General features: G+C 43.3%; 1 protein-coding gene across 2 annotated transcripts in view; it reads left to right on the forward strand.

Moving 5' to 3' along the window:
- The first annotated feature begins 638 nt into the window (after positions 1-638).
- MAPK14 (mitogen-activated protein kinase 14) overlaps positions 639-25,487 on the forward strand; it is a 97,227-nt gene continuing 72,378 nt past the window's right edge. For both annotated transcript variants that reach the window (XM_049765270.1, XM_049765269.1), the window contains exon 1: positions 639-973. In XM_049765270.1, the coding sequence (XP_049621227.1) occupies positions 858-973 (116 nt within the window). In that variant the 5' untranslated portion in view covers positions 639-857. The remainder of the gene's footprint in view (positions 974-25,487) is intronic.

Here is a 25,487-nt window from a genome sequence, read left to right on the forward strand (position 1 = left end):
ATATAACATATATCTATATATTTATATATTGGGTCACACCCAGTAACTCTCGTGGCTACTCCTGGCTCTGCGCTCAGAAATCGCTCTTGGCTTAGGGGGGGGACCCTATTCCCCACCTATGGAAGTGGGGAATCGAACCGCGGTCCGTCCTAGGTCAGCCGCGTGCAAGTCAAACGCCTTCTCGCTTGCTCCAGCGGCTCCGTCCTCGGGGAGACACTACTAGTCATTTTCCGACTTTAGAACCAGCTATTCCTCCCTCCGACCACTAGGGACCGCTCACGACTCAATTCTCCTTCGCGCCCTTTAAAAAAAAATGCGCCGGTGGGAGGAGTTTCAAGCTTCGGCTGTCGTCCTAATCTCGCGAGACTTCATTCCTCCCGAGCTTCTCTCCTCCCGAGCCCCCTCCCGAGTGGGGGGCCAGGTTCCATATTGGGTAAAATCTCGCCCCGAGTACAGAAAATCTCGTCCGTGTTCTCGCGAGAAGACGGCGGGAAGCGCCTGGTCCCTTCCAGGCTCCTGGCGAGCGCGCTGGAGAGACTCTGCAACCGCGGCGCTGCAGCAACTGGAACCCCGAATTCCGAGGAGCCGGCCTGGTTGTTGGGGGTGAAGAAAGCAAGAAAGCAAGGGGGTGCAGAGAGAGCGTCGCCTGCGCAGCCTGGAGCTCCCGAGCGTGTTCCTGTTTTTTGACCCCAGGGCTTGCTGAGGGAGATTTGGGGGGGTCGCTGCCGTCGCCCCTGAACCCCGCAATCGGCTTGATCGCCCCAACTCCTGCGTGTGACGGAGGAGAGGGTTTGCGGGTGCAGGCTGGGGGGCCCCTTGCAGGGCCACCTCCTCCTCACCCCCTGGCTGGAAGGAAGATGACCCAGGAGAGGCCCCCCTTCTACAGGCAGGAGCTCAACAAGACCATCTGGGAGGTGCCCGAGCGCTACCAGAACCTGTCCCCGGTGGGCTCCGGCGCCTATGGCTCCGTGTGGTGAGTGCCAGCCCGCCCCGAGCTGCTCCAGGCCTTCCTTGCACCCCCACACACTCAGCTCCAGCATTGCACGGATTTTTTTTTACAAGGGGGCCTTGCATGGAGACCCCCTTCTCTTGCACCCACATACACCCTGCTTGCACACGACTAGCACACACACACACAACCACCACCACTCCACCCTGCACACCCAAGGTTAGGCTGCTGGGTGCGGTGCAGACGGTGGTTTGGGGGGGTGCTCCAGCTCTGGCTCTTTGGCTGGCACCGAATTTTCCAAAAGGGGTGCTGGCATGGCTCCCCGCTTTTCTTGCACCCTTGCACTTACACATACCCTACTTGCACACGCCTAACTTTACCCCCCACTCCCACCTCTCCAGGCCGGGTGCAGAAGGTGGTTTTTCCAAAGGGGGGTTGCTGGCATGGCTACCCCTTCTCTTGCACCCTTGCACGCACTTACACCCTACTTGCACACGACTAGCACGCACACACACACGCACTCCACCCTGCACACCCAGTTTTGGCTGGGTGCATGCAGATGTTGGTTTGGAGGGTGCTCCAGCTCTGGCTCTATGGCTCGAACCGAATTTTCCAAGAGGGGAGGGACTGGCATTGCGACCCCCCTTCTTTTGCACCCTTGCACACAACACAACCTCCTTGCACAGGGCTAGCTCCCCCTGCCCACACATACACTCCACCCTGCACACCCAAGTTTGGGGAGTGCTCCAGCTCTGGTTCTTGGCTCGCACCCCACGCATTCACCGCTGGAGGGGTGGTTTTGCTCGGGGTGGGGGGCAAGCACGAAGTGTGGGGGAGCACTCTCTGGGGGAGCTCTCTCCTGGCATGCAGCAATGGGACCCTCTCCAAAGGGTTGCACCCATCGTGGGCGCGGGAAGCTGTCCTGGGAAGCTCCCCGGAGGAGCCGAGGTGCCAAACCCTGTCCAGTCTTTTTGCTGGCTCGCTTGCCTTTTTTTTCTTTTTGCAACCAGGCTTTGCTGGCTGGCTGGCTTGCTTCTTCTTTTTTTTTTTTTTTTTTGCATCATCCCAATTTGAGAAGCGTTCTTTAGGGATTCACTCTGGAGTTAGCAAGTGACCCAGAAAGAGGGCTTAAAATACCGGTTTTATTTGAGAGAACTGTGGTGTGTTTCCGACTCGGTTGAAAGCGTATTTCCTTTTTACGGAGTTGGGGGGCTGGGATGGGGGGAATGGCAAGAACACTGCAGCCCGAGAAACAAACCGGTGGCCTCACGGATTAGTCACAAGCCACTGCTCATTTAAGTATGGTGTCTCCGAACCAATGTTCTCCTTGGGCATAAGTGAGATTCAGATCCGTTGGACGCCCTCAAAGTCATATATATATATATATATATATATATATATATATATATATATATATATATATATATATTAATGCTAGAACAGTAAATATTTTCAGCTGCGGCAATTCTTGGGAATGCTGCGTTTTTAAGTCCCTTGGAGACGCTGCAGGAAACTTAGCTGCCTTTAACAACTGGGAGACCTCGATGGCTTTCTTAAGGCTACAGGTGACTCTGGCTACAGGTGACTCTGTCGGAAGGAAGAGACACATTCTCAGCTGTAACTCGGACCTTGCGAACCCGAAATAAGGCATATTTTACGCACAATATTAGATATGGCAGGATTTGAGGAGTTTGGGGGTCTGCGATGGAAGGATGTCCATGGATCGATCACTTAATTGCATCGTTTGGTTTGCACGTGTCATTCGAAAAGGGAGTCTGTATTTGGGGGGCCGGGACGGATCAGATTCTAGTCTTGGACATGTTCATCTTGAAATAAAATTCCTGCTTGTTTATTAAAGTCACATTATGAATTTCCTGTTCGGTGGAATCTTCAGCGAAATTGAGATTGTGTAATCGTGGCCGGTCACAGATCAGAAATGCATTTTCTAGTTAAAACCTCATGATTTATTTTGGTAGCAATCTTGACATCTTTTCCTGGTTTTATTTTATTGTTTGATTTTCTCCTTTTTCTAGCATGGTTGTTGACATTTGCAGAGAATTTGCAGCAGCTTAATATTTATATGCATCTTACTTGCTGCATATCTGCAGTTATATGTAGTTTTCTGTTTCTCTTTCCTAAATTGAGTTTTATTAGTATCAGGTTTTGGTTTCCTAAGGTTTAAACTTTAATGAAGTTAATGCACAAAATGTCAACTATGGGTGTGGGGGGGATCTTGAAGAAACGAACTGCCTGCAAGCTTAGCTTTCCCTGCTGTTGGTGTGAATAGCTCTGCACTGGGACAGAAAATTAGGATTTACAATGAAGTGCCATTGAAAGGACCTGCACTTTTCTCTAGAACTGTGCAAAGAAGCCAGTAGAACCTAAAAGTAGGAAGTAATTTTGTTAACAAACAAATATATAATGTGGGTCTGGTGTGATAGTACAGCTTCTAGTGCACTTTGCCTTACACACAGATTGACCGGATTAAATCCTGGGATTCCCCTGAACACCTCCAAGAATAATTCTATTTTTTGTTTGTTTGTTTTTGGGCCACACCTGGTGGCACTCAGAAGTTGTTACTGGCTCTGTGCTCAGAAATCATTCCTGGCAGGCTCCGGGGAACATATGGGATGTCTGGAATTGAACCCAGGTTTGTCCAGGGTTGGCCATGTGCAAGGCAAACGCCTTACCGCTGTGCTATCTTTCCAGCCCCAAGAATAATTCTAGAGCGGAGAGCCAGTAGTAACCCCAGAGATTGACAGGTGTGACAAATCTCTCCTCCAAATCCAAAACTAAAAACCAAAAAACAAACAAAAATAACAACAACAACAACAACAAAACAAAACCCAAAAGGGCATACACATTTTAAAAAATGTAAAGGTATACAGGGTATAAAAGCAATGAAGTGGGAAAAAAAATATCTACTTTTTTTCTTGTTCTCCAGCCATCTCCAGCCACTGACAAGTTCTTTTTGTATCTATCCAAGGTTTGCGTTTTGGTAATAGTAGTTCTGCTAAAGTAAATCCCTTTGTCACCTTTGGTTTGTTGGTGGAACCGAAATTATATGACCTTATATAAAATTACATATTATGCGACAATTACTGTGAACAAATGTAGCCAGTTTTGGATAGAAAAATAGCCAAAAAGTAAGTGTTTTACAAGTTATGTCACTCAGGGTAGTTATTTGAATATATAGTTATTTGTCCTTTCAATTAACTTCAGTGTGTCAAAAACATTTGGGGAAAGGGGGACTTCTTTCAGAAGGTTCTGAGAGAATCTTTGATGTTCCCACTAAATTTTATTTATTTTTTTTGCCATCTTTATCTTTTGAGAGCAGATTTGATTTTAAGGATAACAACAACAAAAATATCCAGTGGAGTCCTGCTAATTTCGGGGGATTTGGGCTTGCTTAAGTCTGTTGAGAAAGATGAGGCAATTAGGTTGTGGTACTGTTTTAGGTCAAATTAGGAGTTGTAAGCTATAAAGTAATGACACAGACTTTCTTGTATGACTTGTAGAACTGGCTCTGGGGGAAGAAAAAGGATCGTCTGAAAGTGTTTTAAGGAATGCAGCATCACCGAACTAATTGTCAGTTGGTTTTGCAATGAATGTGATATAAGTTGGTTTATAACATAAAACAATTTTATATTAAGTCCATTTTCATTATTATTATTTTTTTTTTTGGTTTTTGGGCCACACCCTGTGACGCTCAGGGGTTACTTCTGGCTGTGCGCTCAGAAGTTGCTCCTGGCTTCTTGGGGGACCATATGGGATGCCGGGGGATCGAACCGCGGTCCGTCCTAGGCTAGCGCAGGCAAGGCAGGCACCTTACCTCCAGCGCCACCGCCCGGCCCCCATTTTCATTATTTTAATATTAGCTAAATATATAGCAAAAGCACGCACAAACAAGCAGCAGCTTCTGCTAATTGAAAAGCAAGGAGTTGGTGCCAAGGAACAGTGTTGGCTTTGCATCTGGGAGTCCTGGATTCTACCTCTGGCATTTGAGGACCCCCTTCCCCCCCACCCTCAGAAAAGTGGGAGAGTGATGCCTTCTTTCCCATTCCACTTCTAGCACTACTGGGAATGGTCCAAAAATCAGGGGTTTTTGATTAGTGAAAATTTGAGGATTAGTAAGGTTTTACAAATTGATCTTTCAGAAGGGCTAAAGGGAACTAAACTAAGTCTTGCAATTTAAGGAACTCTATGCATTGTGCTGGAAGGGAAATGAAGCAAAATTGTTCAAGAATATATTGCTGTAAAGCATTGATTTTTTGTGGTTTGGGGACAGAATGGGTGTGAGGGGGGGAGGGTAAAAGCTTATGGTGGGTTTAAGGAAATGTAAACAGGAATTTAAATGCCTTTTATCTGGGGGTTGGTTCTTGGAGACCCTTTGAGTTGAACAGAGGCGAAGTAGGCTCTGGCAGTCATATAATAAAAAGTCAGAACTGAGAATTGCTCCTAAATAATACTCATTTAGTTAGCATTATTGCTGTGGACCAGATAATGGATTAGGTTTTTTGTGCTTAAGTGCCAATCAAAGTGGAGCAAAATATTACCTTAGAGCTTATATCCTATTGCAAATAATAATATTTTTTTGATTTCTTAAATGTTTCAGGCATCATGCTTTGCAGTTTATATGTTTTCACCAGTCTGTAGTATCTACCAAGACTCATTCAGTGAGAGGGGATGGCAAATTTTACTAAGAAATCAAATGTAGCGTCTTAAATACTTTGTAGAATAAAATCATGTATGCAAATAGGATACAAATGAATGAAGCTGTTATTCCATTTTTTATTATTAATAGCTGGTCACCATTTTAAAACTTATTTTGAGGATGGGCAGGACATACAGAAATGAAAATGTCATTTTTTTCTTGATTCCTAATCACTAAGAGTAGCATGTACTTTGCTTTTCTAGTAAAGTTATCTGGTGTAACAGGCCAAGACTGATCTGCCTTCTTTCTTCTCCTTGCTCTTTCTTCCCAGTATCTCATATTCAAGACCTTCTGAGCTATATCATTGACCAAATTTATTTGCTTGTCTTTGTTAAAAATGAAAAGACGTCATGTTTGACCAAGTGCCAACCAAATAAGAAATATTTAAGTAAAGCTAAATACATATCATTGATAACATAAAGAGTATTTAAAAAATAATTTTAGAGGCTGGAGTGGTGGTGCAGGCAGTAGGGCGTTTGCCTTGCATGCACTAACCTAGGATGGACTGCAGTTCGATCCCCCAGTGTCCCATATGGTTCCCCAACCCAGGAACGATTTCTGAGTGCATAACCAGGAGTAACCCTGAGCGTCACAGGGTGTGGCCCCAAAACCAAAAAAAAAAAAAAAAAAAAAAAGTAATTTTAGAGTCAGAAAGCTAGTACAACAGGTAAGGCACTTTCCTTGCACACAGTTGATCTGGGGTTCTGTCCCCAACATTCTTTATGACCTGAGCCTCCAGGAGTGATCCCTGAGCACAGAGCAGGAATAAGTCCTGAACACCACGGGGTGTGGCTCCCCTTCAAAAGGAAAATAAAAAGAAAAGAAAGAACAAACGCAGTTAAATTGGCAATGAAGTCATATTCTATTTATTGAATCCCATTTTGCTTGCTTCTTATTTTAGAATAAGCCAGATCTCTGACTTTTCAATTCTTTCCGTTTAATTTATTGATACTGAGAAGTACTCCACCTCAGAGATGACCTGCATTGATTTTGCCTTTCACTGCTGCAGTGAAGATTGTGCTGAGCCCCTGGGGCTTAGGCTTCAAAGGAGGGGTGTTATATCACCCTCACTTTAATATTTTTCGATATTTTAGTGGGATACTTCAATAGAAGAAGTAGATAGTCTTTTCACTCAAAGCATTATTCTCTGGGAAGGCTAGCATTATTCATTAGAGAGATGAGGAACTGGATTCATTCATTCATTGAAGAAACAGTGTGGGACCAGAGAGATAGTATAGGAGTTAAGTGCTTGCCCGCATGCTGCCATCTTGGGTTTGGTTCCCCTATTCCGCCCGCATAGTCCCTCAAGCACTGCTGGTAGCAATTCTCCAAGCATAGAGCTGGGAGTAGCCCTTGAGCATCTCCTAGTGTGGCCCAAGCGCCTTCTCCCTCCTGCTCCTGTTAAAAAAAAAAAACAGAAATGGTGACCTGTAACACTCCAGTCCCATCGAAATCATTGCCTGGCTAATCTTTGGGGTTATGGCTTTCTCCCTCTCTAAAGTAACAGCACCTGTAGAATTGATAAAATAAAATAAAACTCCTTGCTTGTACTCCCCCCCCCCTCAAATAGGCAAGCACGATCATTATTATAGTGCTCAAAACCAAAAACAGAAACTCCAAAAAAGCCAATATAAGCAACCCTGACTCGAAACCTTGTGATTTCACTATATTGTATCTGTGTACCCAGGTTTCTTTGGGACAAAGCAAACAGTCCAAACTGAACTGAGACTATTTTCTGTAAATGAAGCTTTCACTATTGGATGTAGTTTTCCTTTGTAATTGTTTTCATAACTAAAGTATATATGTGTTGAGGACATAAAATTACCCAATTTTATAGCATTTCAATCTTTTAATGGTTGTGCCAGGGAGGAAGAAGATGGGGATTTGTAAGTTCTGCTCTTTGACAGATAAGATAGGTCCTGGGTTCTGCTAGGTTTGCCTCCCAGGCTGAATGTAGGAGAGAAAGGAGAGAGGGGAGAAGCTAGAATGATTCCTTCAGTAAATGGGTAGGTTTTAGTGTCCCTTTGGAAACCAGAATATTTCAGGATACTGGATTGCTGAGTGGGAGGAGGAGGAAGTCATACTAATCTTCTTGAGGCCAGGGCTCTGGCCTTCTGTAGGTGTAAGAATAAAAGACCAGAAGATTCTGCTCTGGAACTCTTACTATAAAGAGGATAGAAGTAGATGATAAGAACTTGTATGTCAGATGATAAGAGCTATGTGGAAAATGAGGCAAGGAAAGGAGAGAGAGGATGAGAACGACTAAATGGCAGTTTAGTGAAGAGCTGGAATAGGTGATGTCGAACACTATCTGGAGGGAGAAGATTCTAGGCCAAGGGTCAGCAAATGCAAAGGCCTAGTGGCGAGATACATAGGAGACACAGTAGCAGAAGAGAGTGGAGGAGCTGCATAGGAACTGGGTGCGAAGCCCAACCCATGCTCCCAACTCTTTCTAGAAGGTTCAGCATATCAGAGTATCTGTTGGTTGGCCATAGAATTTAGGGTAGTCTAGTTCATGAACACCCTTCCCCCCTCCCTTTCCCCTCCTCTATGCATGGGTTACTCCTGGCTCTGCTCTCAGGGATCACTCCTACTTGATGGACCATATGGGATGCTGGGGATGGATTGTCCTGGCTTGGTTGCATGCAAGGCAAACACCCTACCTGTTCCAGCCCCCAGTTCAGCTCTTTAAATAATTTCAGTTTTTAGGTTTCTGTTGCCAAATGTAGGGAGTAAAGAGATTAGACTGTTGACAAAAGAAGATTAGCTTGCTGGTAGGTTAAATGTCTTCTAACTTTTTTGGGCTTCTAAGTTTTTTTTTTTTTTTAATTGGCTTCGATTTTAAAAAGTCTTTTTTCTTTTTTACCTTTAAGATATTATTTATAGGGGCCGGGCGGTGGCGCTAAAGGTAAGGTGCCTGCCTTGCCTGCGCTAGCCTTGGACGGACCGCGGTTCGATCCCCCGGTGTCCCATATGGTCCCCTAAGCCAGGAGCGACTTCTGAGCGCATAGCCAGGAGTAACCCCTGAGCGTTACCGGGTGTGGCCCAAAAACCAAAAAAAAAAAAAAAAAAGATATTATTTATAGAAAAAAAAAGATATTATTTATTTTATTTTGGCCCTGTGTCTATATATTCTTTTACTTACCCCCATTTCAATCATTTTCTTCTTCTTTTTTTTTTTTTTTTTTTTTTATTTTTGGGTCACACCCGGCAGTGCTCAGGGGTTATTTCTGGTTCCATGCTCAGAAATTGCTCCTGGCAGGCACGGGGGACCATATGGGACGCCGGGATTCAAACAGATGACCTCCTGCATGAAAGGCAAACGCCTTACCTCCATGCTATCTCTCCGGCCCCTCAATCATTTTCATAGTAGTGGGATGGGATTAATAGTATTCCTTTCTAGGTCTGAAGCTCTAAGGACTCCATTAACCTGAGTAAGGCTTAAAGATTGAGAGATTCCGAGGCCAACCTCTGAAGATACTGTCTTTCCTGCCTTCACAGACAAAAGCTTTTTATGTTTTTCATGCCAACTCTGCCCGTCTCACTGCCCCACCATCTAATTGCAGAAGATTAGTTTTTCTAACACAGATTCCCATGGCAACATGACAAAAAGGTAATAGAACAAATGTTTGTTTTGTCTAGACCTGATGTCTGAGTAACTTGAGACCCCCAAACATGTTGGTTCCTGTTGCTTTGCAAGATGTTGCTGCAGTTCACCTCATTTGCCAGAATTTTCACTTAGCTCTTGGGGGTGCTGTCACTTCACTGCTCACAGATGCTCCCGTGTGTTCTTAAAACTTGTCTGCGTGAGCGTCATACAACCAAAGAGGGGGTGGGACACACCAATCCTTTTTTTGTTTTCTTAAATTTATTAATTCAGTACCAGCAGTGCTAGAAAAAAGGATGGGTCCCCACCATTGAAAATACTTGTTTCGAAAGGACCTTTTCCTGCTCTTTAGAGATTGCTTTGGAAGACCCTGTAGCTTTCCTTTAAGTTGCTATCCAGAATCTACCTTGATATTTCTTTTTCCTTCCTTCCTTCCTTCCTTCCTTCCTTCCTTCCTTCCTTCCTTCCTTCCTTCCTTCCTTCCTTCCTTCCTTCCTTCCTTCCTTCCTTCCTTCCTTCCTTCCTCCCTCCCTCCCTTCCTTCCTTCCTTCCTCCCTCCCTTTTTTCCTTCCTTCCTCCCTCCCTTTTTTCCTTCCTTCCTCCCTCTCTCCCTCCCTCTCTCCCTCCCTTCCTTCTGTTTTTCGGGCCATACCCGTTTGATGCTCAGGGGTTACTCCTGGCTAAGCGCTCAGAAATTGCCCCTGGCTTGGGGGGACCATATGGGACGCTGGGGGATTGAACCACAGTCCTTCCTTGGCTAGCGCTAGCAAGGCAGACGCCTTACCTCTAGTGCCACCTCGCCGACCCCTACCTTGATATTTCTAATACTTCCTTTATTGAAATGAATTTATTTTGAGAGCGTAATGTCTGGTAGTTCTTAGAGGACTATGTGATGTGGACTGAACCTCAGGGTCTGTCCTGCATGCAGAACAATCAATGTTCCAGCCCTTCATGCCATCTTGCTGGCTCCATTTTTTTTTTTTATTCTTTATTTTTTTTTATTTATTTTATTTTTTTTATTTATTTATTTTTTTTTATTTTAATTATGACAACAAAGATGCAGAGAAAGAGGACAGGGTAAAGTTACAGTGGAAGCCCAATCACCCATAAACAGGATTCTCAGTAGTCCCATCGATGATATCCCAGCCTTATACTTTCAGCCAAAGAACATTAAGAAAAACAAAACTGAACCCATGTACCATACAATTACTTTGTCCCTCAAATCCCCCGTTGTAGTACATATTATTTCTTAGCAGCACACCATATAATCTAAAGATATTAGACTTATGTAACTCTTTAAACATTGAGGGCAAAGTACATTTATCTAGATCCATGCACATGCTTACTAGTTTAAATTAACCTCAAAAGTTTTAGTGGGTTGTTTTTCTTAAGGATTGGAGTCAAGGGACCATAGTAAAAAACGATATTAAAGTGGCATTTGTTTGCATAGGCCCACCAAAACATAAGGGACATGGAAAGACAAATTATGGTCTAAATAGATGGAGACCCTACCCCTGAAGTTTCCTGGCACAGGACTGACTCTAGGCTCCAGGCAAACTAGTTTGTCCAATTCAAGTCATCGTCTGTAGTGGCAATACACCTCCATTCCTCACATAGTCTCTGTTGTTGGTATCATGCTTCTGTATTAAAGATCCTGGAGTCTACATGTCTCATATAGCAGTCAGGATGGTGCAGAGCATTCTCTCGTTTCATCTCACACTTAAGGGGCAATAGAGAGAACCATGTCCTGTAGAGCGGGTCATTGTTGTTGTCACGTCTTATCGCAGGTCATTGTTGTTGTCACGTCTTCTCAGTGTAAACGGAGGTGTCTTTTTAGGAGGTCGATGTCAGACCCTTGGTAGTGTCTTTCCTGGTAGAGGACTGCTTCCAACTGTTGCTATAAAAGACCTTGGATGTTTCGTAGATAGCGTGCCTGGTTCCAGTGTGAATGGAGAATGCCCATTCATCTGAGGCCTGTGCCAGGTCATTATATCAATGTTCAGGGTGTAAGGTATATTGTAATGAGATTTATTAGATAATAACTAATCTGTATGTATAGTGTTTTCCCATTTTAATGTGTCTATGCAAACAAGGATCAATGCCATGAAGCGTTATTGGTGCATTTGGAGGCAATAGGAACAAGACCAGCAATTTCCATGACATAGTTCAATCATAGGCATCAAACTGAGGGACAGTTCCACCAACAATCCTTACTATACAGCTTACAAAGAAAAGACAAGATGAAAAGTGGATAGAAAAATGATGGTAGAAGAATATATAGAGAGTTACAGTAGTTAAAGAAAATAATCATAAAATATTCAAAATATATATGTGTTCGATTTATGTCCTTCTAAATAGTTCTGAGATTTGTAAGATCTACTGTATGTCTTTGGACAGAGATTAAAACTGTTTGTTACTGAAGGTAAGAAGGGTAAATCAGGGGTACTGGTGGTTGGGAGGAGCATAAGTTCGCGCGGGGGCGCTAGCCCCCGCGCGGTTTCAAAATGTAGACTGGTATGAAATTGCCAGTGACAGCCTGAGTATAGCTGAGCAGTTATCTGCCACCCCCCAGATCAAACGCCACCCCCTAAGCCAACCCTGGAGCAGGTCTGGGAGTGGGGAAAAACCCAGGGTGCCCCATCAGCTGGAGATCCGGAGGAAAGGGGGAGAGGGGGGCCGGGTGACCCAGGTCCGGGGCCCCCCCTACCCTAGGCCAGGCCAAAAGGCCGCTGGCACATGCGGAGGTCTGCCAGCTGCCCGCCCGTGCTGCTAAAAATCCTGCTCCAGGAAGGGAGAGAGAGACCCTCCCAAGCCTGAAGGACAGGGATTTAAGCCCAACCCAGGCCGGTCCCCAGACCCGGCCTGGGAGTGGGGAAAAACCCAGGGTGACCCATCAGCTCCTCCCAGAAACCCACCTGGAGATCCGGAGGAAAGGGGGAGAGGGGGGCCGGTCCATTTTTTTTTTTTTAAAGAGGCCACACCTGGCAGTGCTGGAGTCTTGGGCCACTCCTAGTAGAACTCTGGCTGGGGCAGGCTGGCAGTGCTTGGAGTTGGGAGTCCCAGGGCCACATACTGGGAGGTGAAGGGATCTCTCCTGGTGTTGCTTTGGGAACCACATGGGATGCTGGGATTGAACCCGGGTTGGCTGTGTGCAAGGCAAGCACCCTACCTGCTGTTCTATCGCCCCGATCCTGATCACTTTATATATCTAGGGCAACACTATGCAAGGCTCTGTGTTAGAAATCAGTGTCAGGAAAGACATGATGATTTGGATCTAAAAAGTGGTGACATCAGTATACCCTCAAGAGCTCAGAACTTCTTTTGATCTGCTGTGTAGAGGGCTGGAAGGCACAGAAGGCTTCGAGGTGGCTGTTTTAGGGGAAGAAAGGGACCGTGAGAGTAAAGGTTCTCTAGACCTTTAACCGATTCCTGTCCGTCCTCTTTGGACCTCTGCCAAGGTCTTTTCACCTACAAACCACAAGCCTCTAATCATGCCCTAGTTTGTCTAGTGACAGCTTGTAGTCTGTCTTACAGGATATACTGAACTCTTCTTTTTTTTTTTTTTGTATTTTCTTATTCCTGTAATAAAGATGTAACTTCCCTGAAAAATAATTTTCTTCTTTTTTATATTCTCGGTAGCCTGTCCCCCACCTCCACCCCACTCCCTGTTTTGTAAAGTTCTTCATCCAGGACGGTAGATAGCTGGAACCTTTTGAATTTAGACTTTAGAATTGTTCATCTTTATTTTCTTTTCCAGTCTAACATGCTGAAGAAAGCTTATCTTTCTCATCTGGCATAATACAACATTGGACATAGATAGCTCCAAGGCCTGGAGCACATGTGATGTTTAGAAACGGTCCCAGACACTTCCTATTCCCCTGAGTGCCAGTAAATGAAGAGATCAGTTTGAGCATCTACCAAACTAATTCTGTCCCAAATACAATTACAAACTAGGGAAATTCAACCTGTTGACACGTTGGGTGGGATAATTTTGTTGTTGTTGTTGTTATAGGGTTTTCCTGTGTGTCGTATGCTGTTGAACAGCATTTCTGTACCCACTGGAACAACAGCCCCCAAAGTGACAAAATATGTTTCTAGCTATTGCTTCAAGTCTTATGGGTGCGAAATTAGCCTTATTTGAGAACTACTTATATACGCTTAGGTTGACTGGCCCTGAGTTAAAAACTGTTTTTTAAAAATTTTTGGGCCATACCCTATGACTCTCAGGGGTTACTCTTGGCTATGCACTCAAAAATCACTCCTGGCTTGAGGGACCATATGGGACTCTGAGGATAGAACCCAGGTCTGTCCTGGGTCAGCTGCATGCAAGGCAAATGCCCTACTGCTGTGCTATTGCTCTAGCCCCTAAAAAGCATTAATAAAAATCTATATAGAATGACTTCAATCCTCTACTTGCAAAAATTTAAAACCAGATCCAGAGACATAATACAGTAGGAATGGTGTTTGCCTTAAATGTGCTAATCCAGGGGCCAGAGAGATAGCACAGCAGCATCTGCCTTGCAAGCAGCTGACCCAGGACCTAAGGTGGTTGGTTTGAATCCCGGCGTCCTATGTGTGTCTGCCAGGAGCTATTTCTGAGCAGATAGCCAGGAGTAACCCCTGAGCACCACCGAGTGTTGAGTGTGGCCCCAAAACCAAAAACCAAAAAAGAAAAAAAAAAAAACAACAAACAAAAAAATGTGCTAACCCTGGTTTCATCCCCCGGTACCCCCTATGATTTCCCCTTAGCCCGCCAGGAGTAATTCCTGCGTGTAGAGCCGGGAGTAAGCCCTGAGTGCAGATATGGCCCCCAAACCACAAAACAAAACCACAACAGAACAAAACAACCCACCCCGCTATCCTTTTAAAACCTGTTCTCTCTGCTTATATATTCTATTTGAATCCATTGTCTTGAGTTATCTCTTTTTTTTTTTTTTTTTTTTTTTTGGTTTTTGGGCCACACCCGGTGACACTCAGGGGTTACTCCTGGCTATGCGCTCAGAAGTCACTCCTGGCTTGGGGGACCATATGGGACACCGGGGAATCGAACCGTGGTCCATCCTAGGCTAGCGCAGGGAAGGCTACCTTACCTCTAGCTCCACCACGCCTGCTCCGAGTTATTTCTAACTTGTTCATACATTGTATATTTGATTTCTCACTTCTAAATTAATTAAGCTCAACAATGCTTAATCCTTTGGGGTTCCAGGTATATTTAAGTGTACTCTTTTCTTTCTCTTGATTATTTTCCTATAACTTCTTGAGAATGATCTCAAATATGGAACTAACCTATAAATGGATTCATGTTACATACCTTTATGGTTCTGCCTTCTATATGTAAAGGAAGCTTCTTCTTAAACTCTAATGATTAACAGCGGTCATGGGAACTGCAATCAGGGAACGAGTCAGTTACCTGAAGATTTCTGCAAACTTCACGTACAAAGGCAACAATTTTGAAAGTTGGAAATGTGTTCATATTTTATATATATTTTTTAGATTTACTGTAGTGAAGGAAATGTATTGATAATTCATCAGTGTTAAATGTCTACCAGCATATGAAAGAATGATATATAATGGTATATTTAAGAAATATATATAATGATATATTTAAAAAAATATACAAAGGGCCAGAGAGATAGCACAGCGGTAGTGTGTTTGCCATGCATGCAGAAGGATGATGGTTCGAATCCTTATATCCCATATGGATCCCCGAGCCTGCCAGGAGCAGTTTCTGAGCGTAGAACCAGGAGTAACCCCTGAGTGCTGCCGGTGTGACCCTAAAAACACACACAGAGGTGAGGACATTGTGGTTTCATGGAGGGGGAAGGATTTGAAGATTAATGTGAAGGAGTGGCACTATTTGGAAAGTAGAAAAGGAGAAAACTTTTTTCTCTCTCCCCTCTTCTTTTTTATTTATTTATTTATTTTAAAATTTGAAAAACAACTGGCAGTGCTCAGGGATTATTCCTGGCTCTGTGCTCATTATTACTCCTGGTGAGGCTTAAGTGACCATATGGGATGCCTGGGATTGAACCTGGGTCAGCTATATACAAAGCAAACACCCTACCTGATGTACTCTCTAACTTCAAAACTTCTTTTTGGATTTTGGGCCATATCCAGCAGTTATTATGCGTTACACCTGACTCTGCTTAGGGTGGTGTCAGGCATCTAACTTGGGGCAGAAGAAATACACTACTTAGATTAAGGTGCTTTCCTTCTGTATAGTTAACCAGGGTTTGATCCCCCAGCATTGCATATGGTCTCCTGCACTGTTGAGTGCAGCCCACCTCCCCAAAAAGAAAACCCCAAGTTTCTTTCTTTCTTTTTTTTTTTATAATTTCTGTTTTATTGACAATGTTGAGTCAACCCCAAGTTTCTAGGCTGAAATAATTATGTAGGAAACTCATTTTGGTTAATTAAGATGAATTCAGCTGAGATAAGATTTTAAATTGCGGGGCCGGGTAGGTGGCGCTGGAGGTAAGGTGTCTGCCTTGCAAGCGCTAGCCAAGGAAGGACCGTGGTTCGATCCCCCGGCGTCCCATATGGTCCCCCCCAAGCCAGGGGCGATTTCTGAGCACATAGCCAGGAGTAACACCTGAGCATCAACCGGGTGTGGCCCAAAAACCAAAAAAAAAAAAAAAAAAAAAAAAAAAAGATTTTAAATTGCACGATTTGGAGAAGAAATGTCATGTTTTTACACATTTTTGATGATTTGATTAAAATTTTAAGCGAATTTATGGGGCCGGCATGGTGGCGCTAGAAGTAAGGTGTCTGCCTTGCCAGCGCTAGCCTAGGACGGACCGCGGTTTGATCCCCCGGTGTCCCATATGGTCCCCCAAGCCAGGAGCGACTTCTGAGCCCATAGCCAGAAGTAACCCCTGAGCGTCACCGGGTGTGGCCCAAAAACCAAAAAAAAAAAAATTTTTTTTAAGTGAATTTGTTAAGTCAAGGTAACACAGACTTGAATACCTATTCCATTTTGCTTTCATAAATAAATGTTTTCCTTTTGAATCATTACTGAGGGTTTTTTTTTTTTTTTTGGTGTTTGGGCCACACCCAGAGGGGCTCAGGGGTTACTCCTGGCTGTCTGCTCAGAAATAGCTCCTGGCAGGCACGGGGGACCATATGGGACACCGGGATTTGAACCAACTACCTTTGGTCCTGGATCGGCTGCTTGCAAAGCAAACACCGCTGTGTTATCTCTCTGGGCCCGAGGTTATTTTTTTTAATGAATGAAAAATGTTGTCTAGACCTTTGAAAGAATGATAAAAATCATTTACAATCCTTCAGAGTACCCAGAGACCTGCCAGATAATTTCTTTTTTTTTTTTCTATTTTGTTTTTTTCTGGGGGGGGGGGCACACCTGTTGGTATTCAAGGGTTACTCCTGGCTCTTTGCTCAGACCATGGGATGCTAGACATCAAAGCAGTGTTGGGCCACATGCAAGGCAAAGACCTCGCCCACTGTGCTATTGCTTCTGCTCCCGCCAGGTAATTTCTTTTCTGGAACAGTCAGTCCAGATACTTTTTGAAGCAAATTTGATGCCTTCCTTTGTACTCTCCTCCTCTGTGGATATTGATATTATTCCTGTTGACACAGCGCTCTACCTTTCATGAGAAGTGACCTCTCTTTCTCTGCCTACCACTCATTCATTGACTGTTGGATCATATTGGGCCTCATTTTCTTGGCAGCACTGTCAGTCAGCCCGCCAAGTGCCAGTCTTGCAGCATAAACAGGAAAGGCCTTTGTCCTTGCTCCTGCCAGTAACTTAGTTAATGTCAATATCTTTGAGGATTGTCTGGGGAATAAGTGAGATAAAGCTTTTTATCTGTTTCTCTAAGGATAAGATTTCTTCTTAGATTAAGTCAAATAGTTGTGTCATTGCCCCGTGTCCCATTCTTTGCTAGTAACTGTTTTGGCTTTATATGATGAGCTAGCGTGTGTGTGTGTGTGTATGTGTGTGTGTTTGGAGGGTTGCGTATTAATCCCAGAGCCTCACATATGCAAGGCTAGTTCTTTTCACCGAATTATATTCCTAGGCCTATATCTTGGCTTTATATGATGAGCTAGCGTGTGTGTGTGTGTGTGTGTGTGTGTGTGTGTGTGTGTGTGTGTGTTTGGAGGGTTGCGTATTAATCCCAGAGCCTCACATATGCAAGGCTAGTTCTTTTCACCTAATTATATTCCTAGGCCTATATCTGCCTAGTTCCATTTTGGCTTTATGACAGCGCTCTTCCATGGTGCATGCTGTAGGAAAAGATCCGTCTTAAACCCTCTTGTAAGGATGCTGATTAGGACACTTAAACCACATTATTCAGTATCTCCTTCATAAACATACACAGGAGGAACTTTTCTTTGGCTTTATTGCAGGGATAATTATGCCTTCTTTAGTTGTCCTAAGTACCTGGTTTGTTTTTATAATATGGCTCCTATGACTCGTGCCCTAACTGGTCATGTTCTTTTTGTGATGGCTTTAGTGGGCTCAGAGCCAAATTTGTGGCCCTCCTCAAACTGGTACTTAAGGAGCACCTTGTGTATGCTATCTTGGCCCATGCAGAATATCTCATTTGTCTTAATTTTCATTTAGTCACTTACTGTTTTATCAATTTGTTTACATGTAGTTTCAGGCTACTTTAAGTTATTGTGGAATAAAGGAGGGCCTGTATAAATATGTTTAGAAGTCTAAATTAAATATTGGGAAATACAGACAAGTAAGTCACTTTTTTCCCCCTCCAGTTTGAGGAGACAACTATGACTGTATAACAAAACATTCAACTTTAAAAGAGTATTATTTTGTCTTAGACACTGGGTTCAAGGTGGTAGATCAGTGATAGTGTTATTATAATTGATTTTAATGAATTTTATTTCTTTCTGTATTTAAAAAAAACAGTAAGATTTTATCAGATTTTTTTAATCATGGTTTATGATTTTGAAAAATGTGCATTGCGTTTTGCAGTTTTGAAAATCTATGAATTTGCAATCAGGAGAAAAAACTTATTAAGCAAAGCATTCTGAATTTTAGTTTGGAGAACTCAGTCATTGTAAAGATAATTCCATTTTATGATGATGTTCATGAAAATCAGATATAATTTGGAGCTATAATTTAAAATATACAATTACGAGGGATCTTTTGAACTGGTAGTACTAGGAAGTGAATCATTACAATACAGGCAAAGCCAATAACAAGTAATGGTGTTGTCTTATCCCTCGCAGTTTGTACCCTAGAATAAGAAGTGAATATTGAAGCTGGAGAGATCTGGGTTTAAATCCCAATATGTACTAGTTATCAACTAGTCATATAGCTTTGAGCAAGCTTTGATATTTTTGATAATTGAATGAGCTGTTTTATTGTTCTGTTGGAGAGTATATCTCAAAATTATTATAAGAATTTAAACCAAACAATTCCCAAACTAGGTGTACCCAGCAATCAGCTACTTAATAAATTTGAATTTTTTTTCTTTGAGTGCTTGGTTTTATAACACATTAAGTGGTCTTTTAAAAAATACTTTAGGAAAAAAAGTACTTTAGGGATTCTGATTTTTTTGAAATGAAAATGTTCACGGACAAGTTTATACACTGTAGTCATGTAAGTGGAATTTTAGAGGAAATATAATTATTAATTGTACTTTTTATTAAATAAATAAGAATGCCTCTTAATAGTTTGAGGGTAATAGAGGACCAGTGCTTTGAATTTTGCAAATAACCTTATTAAAAATATTAACTTAGGGGCTGGGAAGGTGGCGCTACAGGTTAGGTGTCTACCTTGCAAGCGGATGGACCGCGGTTCGATCCCCCGGTGTCCCATATGGTCCTCCCAAGCCAGGGGTGATTTCTGAGCACATAGCCAGGAGTAACCCCTGAGCGTCAAACGGGTGTGGTCCAAAAACAAACAAAAAAAAAATTAACTTAGGGCCAGAGCCTAAGTGGATAGGGCAATTGGCTTGCATGTGGCCCACGTTGGTTCAATATTTGGCATCCCATATGGTCCCCTGAGCACCACCAGGAGTGATTCCTGAGTACAGAGTCGAGTAACCTCTAAGTAGCACTGGCTGTGGTCCCCAAAACAAATAAACCAAAAAAATACATAAACTTAAAAATTAGAGGATACAATCTCCAAAGCAAAAATATTAAAAGGAGGGCCCGGAGAGATAGCATAGCGGCGGCGTTTGCCTTGCAAGCAGCTGATCTAGGACCAAAGGTGGTTGGTTCGAATCCCGGTGTCCCATATGGTCCCCCGTGCCTGCCAGGAGCTATTTCTGAGCAGACAGCCAGGAGTAACCCCTGAGCATCGCCAGGTGTGGCCCAAAAACCAAAAAAAAAAAAAAAAAAAATTAAAAGGATATATTTGACATTTTCATATATATATATGTATATATACATATATATATGTACTCAGACATATATAAGAGCATGCATTACCCCTTTTGCAGATAGTATAATTTTTTATCTCAGAAATCTTGTTTCTTCCCATCAGTAGTATAATGTGCATATTATCATGCAAAAAATTCTTACTAATGGTGAAACATGTTAATTTGGTACTTGAGAATGCACCATTATTTAAACTCTACCCTTTTATAGAACATTAAAGTATTTTTGGGTTCAGTTCTTATGAACATGCTGTAATGAATCTTTCTGAGTTCTGAACCCAGCTTTAAAAAATTCAGTTAGGGGCCGGAGTGATAGCACAGAGGGTGGGGCATTTGCACATGGCGTTGCACAAGGCCAACCCAAGCTCTATCTCCAGCATCCCATATGGTCCTCTGAGTACTGCTGGCTGTGGCCTAATTAATGATTGACTAATTTGGGGGGGGAGTAGTTTTTTGTTCTTGTTTGGTTTGGGGCTCACTCCTGGTAGTGCTCAGGGTCTCTTGTGGTACCTTGGATTGAACTTGCAACTCTTGCATGTGAAAGATGCTACTTGAACCATTTCCCCATACTCAAATTTTCTTTTTTTGTTTTTGTTTTTGGGCCACACCAGGTGACACTCAGGGTTTACTCCTGGCTGAACACTCAGAAATCACTACTGGTGTGGAAGATCATATGGGATGCTGGAGGATCCGTCCTAGGTCAGATGCATGCAAGGCAAACACCTTACTGCTGTGCCACCACTCTGGCCCCAGCCCATCCGAAAATATTCTTTTTTCTTTTTTGTTTTTCGGGCCACACCCATTTGATGCTCAGGGGTTACTCCTGGCTAAGTGCTCAGAAATTGCCCCTGGCTTGGAGGGACCATATGGCACGCCGGGGGATCGAACTGCCAGGGGATCGAACTGCGGTCCTTCCTTGGCTAGCACTTGCAAGGCAGACACCTTACCTCTAGCGCCACCTCTCCGGCCCCCCATCCTCAAATTTTTAACCAATAAATGTTCATGTGGATTTAAAAAAAACCCAGTCTAATCTTTTTAAACATAAGTTTTTAAAAAAAAGTAGCTTTTGTTTCACATCCAGCTATACTCAGGGCTTTGTTGTCAGGGATCAATTGTGGCAGCACTGAGGGCTGTATGTAGTGTCGGGAATTGGGCTCCGACTGTGTGCAAGCCAAGCACCTTATCCTTCAGTACTATCTCCCTGACTTTTGGGAAGTAGTTCACTATCTGTATGTAGTTGCACTATTATTGCCCATTGTTTTGTTTTCATAATGTTTCATCATCCCAAGGAAATGCTAAATTCTATATCAGTATCATATTCACAAAGAGGATCTCATAAAGGAAAAAATAAGATATTTTGGTAAATACTTAAGAAGTCGTATTTTCATTATTTATGAGATACCACATCGACTCTTTTTTTTTTTTTTTTTTTTTTTTTTTAAGATTACAGAGTCAACAGTGGTAGAATTTTAGGGAATGAAAATTTCTTTTTAAGAGTATAATGTTGGGGCCAGAGAGATAGCATGGAGATAGAGTGTTTGCCTTTCATGCAGAAGGATGGTGGTTTGAATCCCGGGATCCCATATGGTCCCCGAGCTTGCCAGGAGCGATTTCTGAGCATAAAGCTAGGAGTAACCCCTGAGTGCTGCCAGGTGTGACTCTTCCCCCACCCCCCTCCAAAAAAAAACCCAAGAAGATAATGTTGGGGTCGGAGAGATAGTACAGTGGTAGGGCATTTACCTTGCATGCAGCCAATCCAGGAAGGACGGTGGTTGAATCCGGCATCCCATATGGTCCCCTGAGCTTGCCAGGAGTGATTTCTGAGCAAAGAGCCAGGAGTAACTGAGCACCTTCAGGTGTGACTCAAAACAAAACAAAACAAAACAAAAAGAATATAATGTTATTGGGGCCGGAGTGATAGCACAGTGGATAGAGCGTTTACCTTGCCATGCAGTTGACTTGGGTTCCATCCGCAGCATCACATATGGTCCCCGAGCCTGCCAGAAGTGATTCTGAGCACAGAACTAGGAGTAGCCCCCACCCCCCATCACTGCCGGGTATGGCCCAAAACAAACAAAAATGGTTATAATGTTATAGACAGTTCTATTGTTTTGGTTTTGGGGCCATATCTGGGTTACTCAGGGGCTACACTTGACTTGTGGGAGCTTGTTTGTATTGGGGCTCAAACCAGAACTTTCTGCATGCAGAGCTTGCATTCTAGCCCACCTCCTCCCCCACCTCCTCCTCTTCTTCCTCTTTGCTATCCTTATGAAATACTTCATTTTTGGCCACACCCAGCAGTGCTCACTCCTGGTGGTGCATTTGGGAACCACATTGGATGTCACAGATCAAACCCAGGTTGGCTATGTTACAAGGCAAGTCCCCTACCTGCTGCTATGAAGTACCTTTTAGTAATGATATTCTGTGTTTCAGACTTCAGAAAAAATTTTTCTTATGGAATGATACTACTTTAGGAAACATTTTAGAAAAGAATAAGCTGTACATGCGTGTATATTTTAAATGTACTCAATAGCAAAACTGGGCTTGTTTTCATTATATGATGGTTAATAGTTCTTTGATTAAATTCCCACCCCTGCCATTCTCTCTGTTGCCTGGGCATATTACTTAACCTCTTTGTAACTCAATTCTCTCATCTGTAAAATGAGAATAATAATAATTATGATGTCTTGTCATAACACTGATCACTGATGACGTTCATTCATGTAAAGATCTTAAAACCATCCTAACAACAACAGGCACTCAATAAATAGCTCTTAAGCGCTACTACCAGTTTCTTGTTAGACATATTACATTTATAAAGTGAGGGCTATGAGATAAAATTGAAGTCTTTTTCTTTCATGTCAGAGACCACATGATGAAATGCAGTTTTCGACTTTTGTTAAACATTTACCATTGTGCCGCACATTATGCCAGGCCCCATGATGAATTAAAGAGCAATTACTTTCTGCCTTCAAGATTCTTTTTTTTTTTTTCTTTGGTTTTTGGGCCACACCCAGCGGTGCTCAGGGGTTACTCCTGGCTGTCTGCTCAGAAATAGCTCCTGGCAGGCACGGGGGACCATATGGGACACCGGGATTTGAACCAACCACCTTAGGCCCTGGATCGGCTGCTTGCAAGGCAAACACCGCTGTGCTATCTCTCCGGGCCCGCCTTCAAGATTCTTACAAGGAATGGGAAACCCAGGTATTACTGAGCTTTATCATAGGTCAGGCCTTTGCTAATAAACCTCAGTCAGAAATGACATTTATTGTTCACAAACTGCGTACAGGCAAGATATAAACAATATCCTCGTTTTATAGATGGGACTCTGAGAGTTTAATTAACTTCCCCACATGAGATTATTTGGCTCGCACGTGGCATACTGGAACTAAAAACCAGACACTGATAAACAAATGCCAAAGCCTCAGCCCTTACTATTATCTGCTCTGCTGGGTAGCAAATAACCTTGCCATAAATTATGATTATTGGGATCTGTAGGGCATTCATTAATCCTTGCCTGCCTTTCACCAAATAGGTACAGGGCAGTAGATCCCAGTCAATGATAGATAAACACGTGTACTTTATTAATGAGAAAGCTGGCCTGGAGAATAGGGCAAATAGGCAGCTCAAAGTGGGCATCTCTGCTTCTTAACCCTTTGCCCCCTCAGTCGTTGTTGGGTCAGCTAAAATGTGTGAATTCCTGGCTCCAGACACCCCAGAAGGCAAGCCAGGAGCTTGGTGAGCGGGTAGTGTTCAGGGAGTTCCCAGGAGCAGCGGCTGTTTCTCAGCTCCCCGGGTCTGTATATTTACTCGGTACCTGCTGGGAGAAGAAGTTTCCCCCAGCTCTCCTTTGTTACTGTTCTTGTCATAACTGGAGGGGGTGTCTCATGCTTGTACCTGTAGTTATAGTGCTTGCAGCACTCAAGATGTGTGTGTGTGTGTGTGTGTGTGTGTGTGTGTGCGCGTGTGCATGTGGGCTTATACACGCATCCATGCATGTAGACAGTGTGTGCTTTGCACATTGAGAAAGAGAACATGGGGGATGGTTGGAGCCTTTTGGAACACAGGAACAGCCTGTTCAAAGACTTTAAGGAACTGAAAGGAGCCAGTAGTGTTGATTGAAGATGTGGCTGAAGGGAAGGAAGGAATAGCACAGGAACTGGAGGGGGGTGGTTGTTGCTACCGAGGTCTCCAGTCTTGCAGTATACAATAGGAAATTGCTTTTTATTTTGTCTGGCAAGCAAATGGAAGGGAGAGTAGGTTGGAAAACATGTTTTTAGAGGACTGATTGTATTGGATGTTTGTGGGGAGTATTTAGTATGTTCAAGACTGGAAGACAAAAATTAGAGTTCGCAGCATTTGGAGCCTCTTAAGTTTCAATGCTTATATGTTTTTCATGTGGTGATGTCAGGTAAGCAGTTCGACTCTGAGAAGCGGTTTCAATGAGGAACATCGTTTTTGATATATAGATGGCATCTAATTGATCATCATAGGTAGGGATGAGATCATATAGCCGAATGTGGGAGAGAAAAAGAAAGATTCCTGTTCCAAGTCCTAAGAACCCCAATACAGATTTCTATTAGAGAAAACCTAGGAAATACAAAAAGAAAGTCAAGGAAAATGAGTAGAGCACACTGACATGAACTCCATGATGGAGAACGTTGAGAGAAAGGGGAAGTGGTTAATCATGCCAGTTGCTATTTCAGAAAAAGTGGTCATTGGATTTAGCAACACAAGTTGTGAGGGGGAAGGCCAAATCCTGGGTCTCACACATACATGGGAGACACATACGTAAAGAAATGAACATAGCCGGGCGGTGGCGCTAGAGGTAAGGTGCCTGCCTTGCCTGCGCTTGCCTAGGACGGACTGCGGTTCTATCCCCCGGCGTCCCATATGGTCCCCCAAGCCAGGAGCGACTTCTGAGCGTATAGCCAGGAGTAACCCCTGAGCGTCAAATGGGTGTGGCCCAAAAACCAAAAAAAAAAAAAAAAAAAAAAATGAACATAAAGAGGAGCTGGGGCCGGAGAGATAGCATGGAGGTAAGGCGTTTGCCTTTCATGCAGAAGGTCATCGGTTCGAATCCCGGCGTCCCATATGGTCCCCCATGCTTGCCAGGAGCAATTTCTGAGCATGGAGCCAGGAGTAACCCCTGAGCACTGCCGGGTGTGACCCAAAAACCACAAACAACAACAACAAAAGAGGGACTGGAGCTATATAGCACAGCAGTAGGGCGTTTGCCTTGCACATGGCCAACATAGGATGGACCCCATTTGATCCCAAGCATCCCATATGGTCCCCCGAGCTTACCAGGAGTGATTTGAGTGCAGAGCCAGGAGTAACCCCCTGTGTGCCTCCCCTCAAAAGAAATGAAGGTGAAGAGATGCACACTGGAGCCACATCTGAACCTTCGCACAAAAGATGAATGACTCCAGGAAGAGCAATAGAATGATTTAGGAAAGAATGAGAGTTGTTAATGACTGAATCAGTTGTGTAGATCTATGCTTTTCAAACATTAAGATGTATGTGCATTACCTATGTAATTCATACTGGTAATGTCAAAATGTACATTTTGATTTACCTTTGAAACTTGTCAAAATACAAATTTTATTGTAGGATTCAAGATTCATCATTTCTGGAGTTCCCAGTTAATGACAAGGCTGATAGATAGCTCACTGTTGGTGGGGGTGTGACGGTCCAAGTTATATATCAGATTCTAAACCCCCCCCCATTGTCATGATATATATATTTTTTAAATTAACATCTTTACTTAAGCGCCATGATTACAAATATGTTTGTAGTTGGGTTTTAGTTATAAAAAAGAAAACCCCCCTTCACCAGTACAACCCTCCCACC

Source organism: Suncus etruscus, chromosome 18 (genome assembly GCF_024139225.1).
Source record: "Suncus etruscus isolate mSunEtr1 chromosome 18, mSunEtr1.pri.cur, whole genome shotgun sequence".
NCBI classification, from domain to species: domain Eukaryota; kingdom Metazoa; phylum Chordata; class Mammalia; order Eulipotyphla; family Soricidae; genus Suncus; species Suncus etruscus.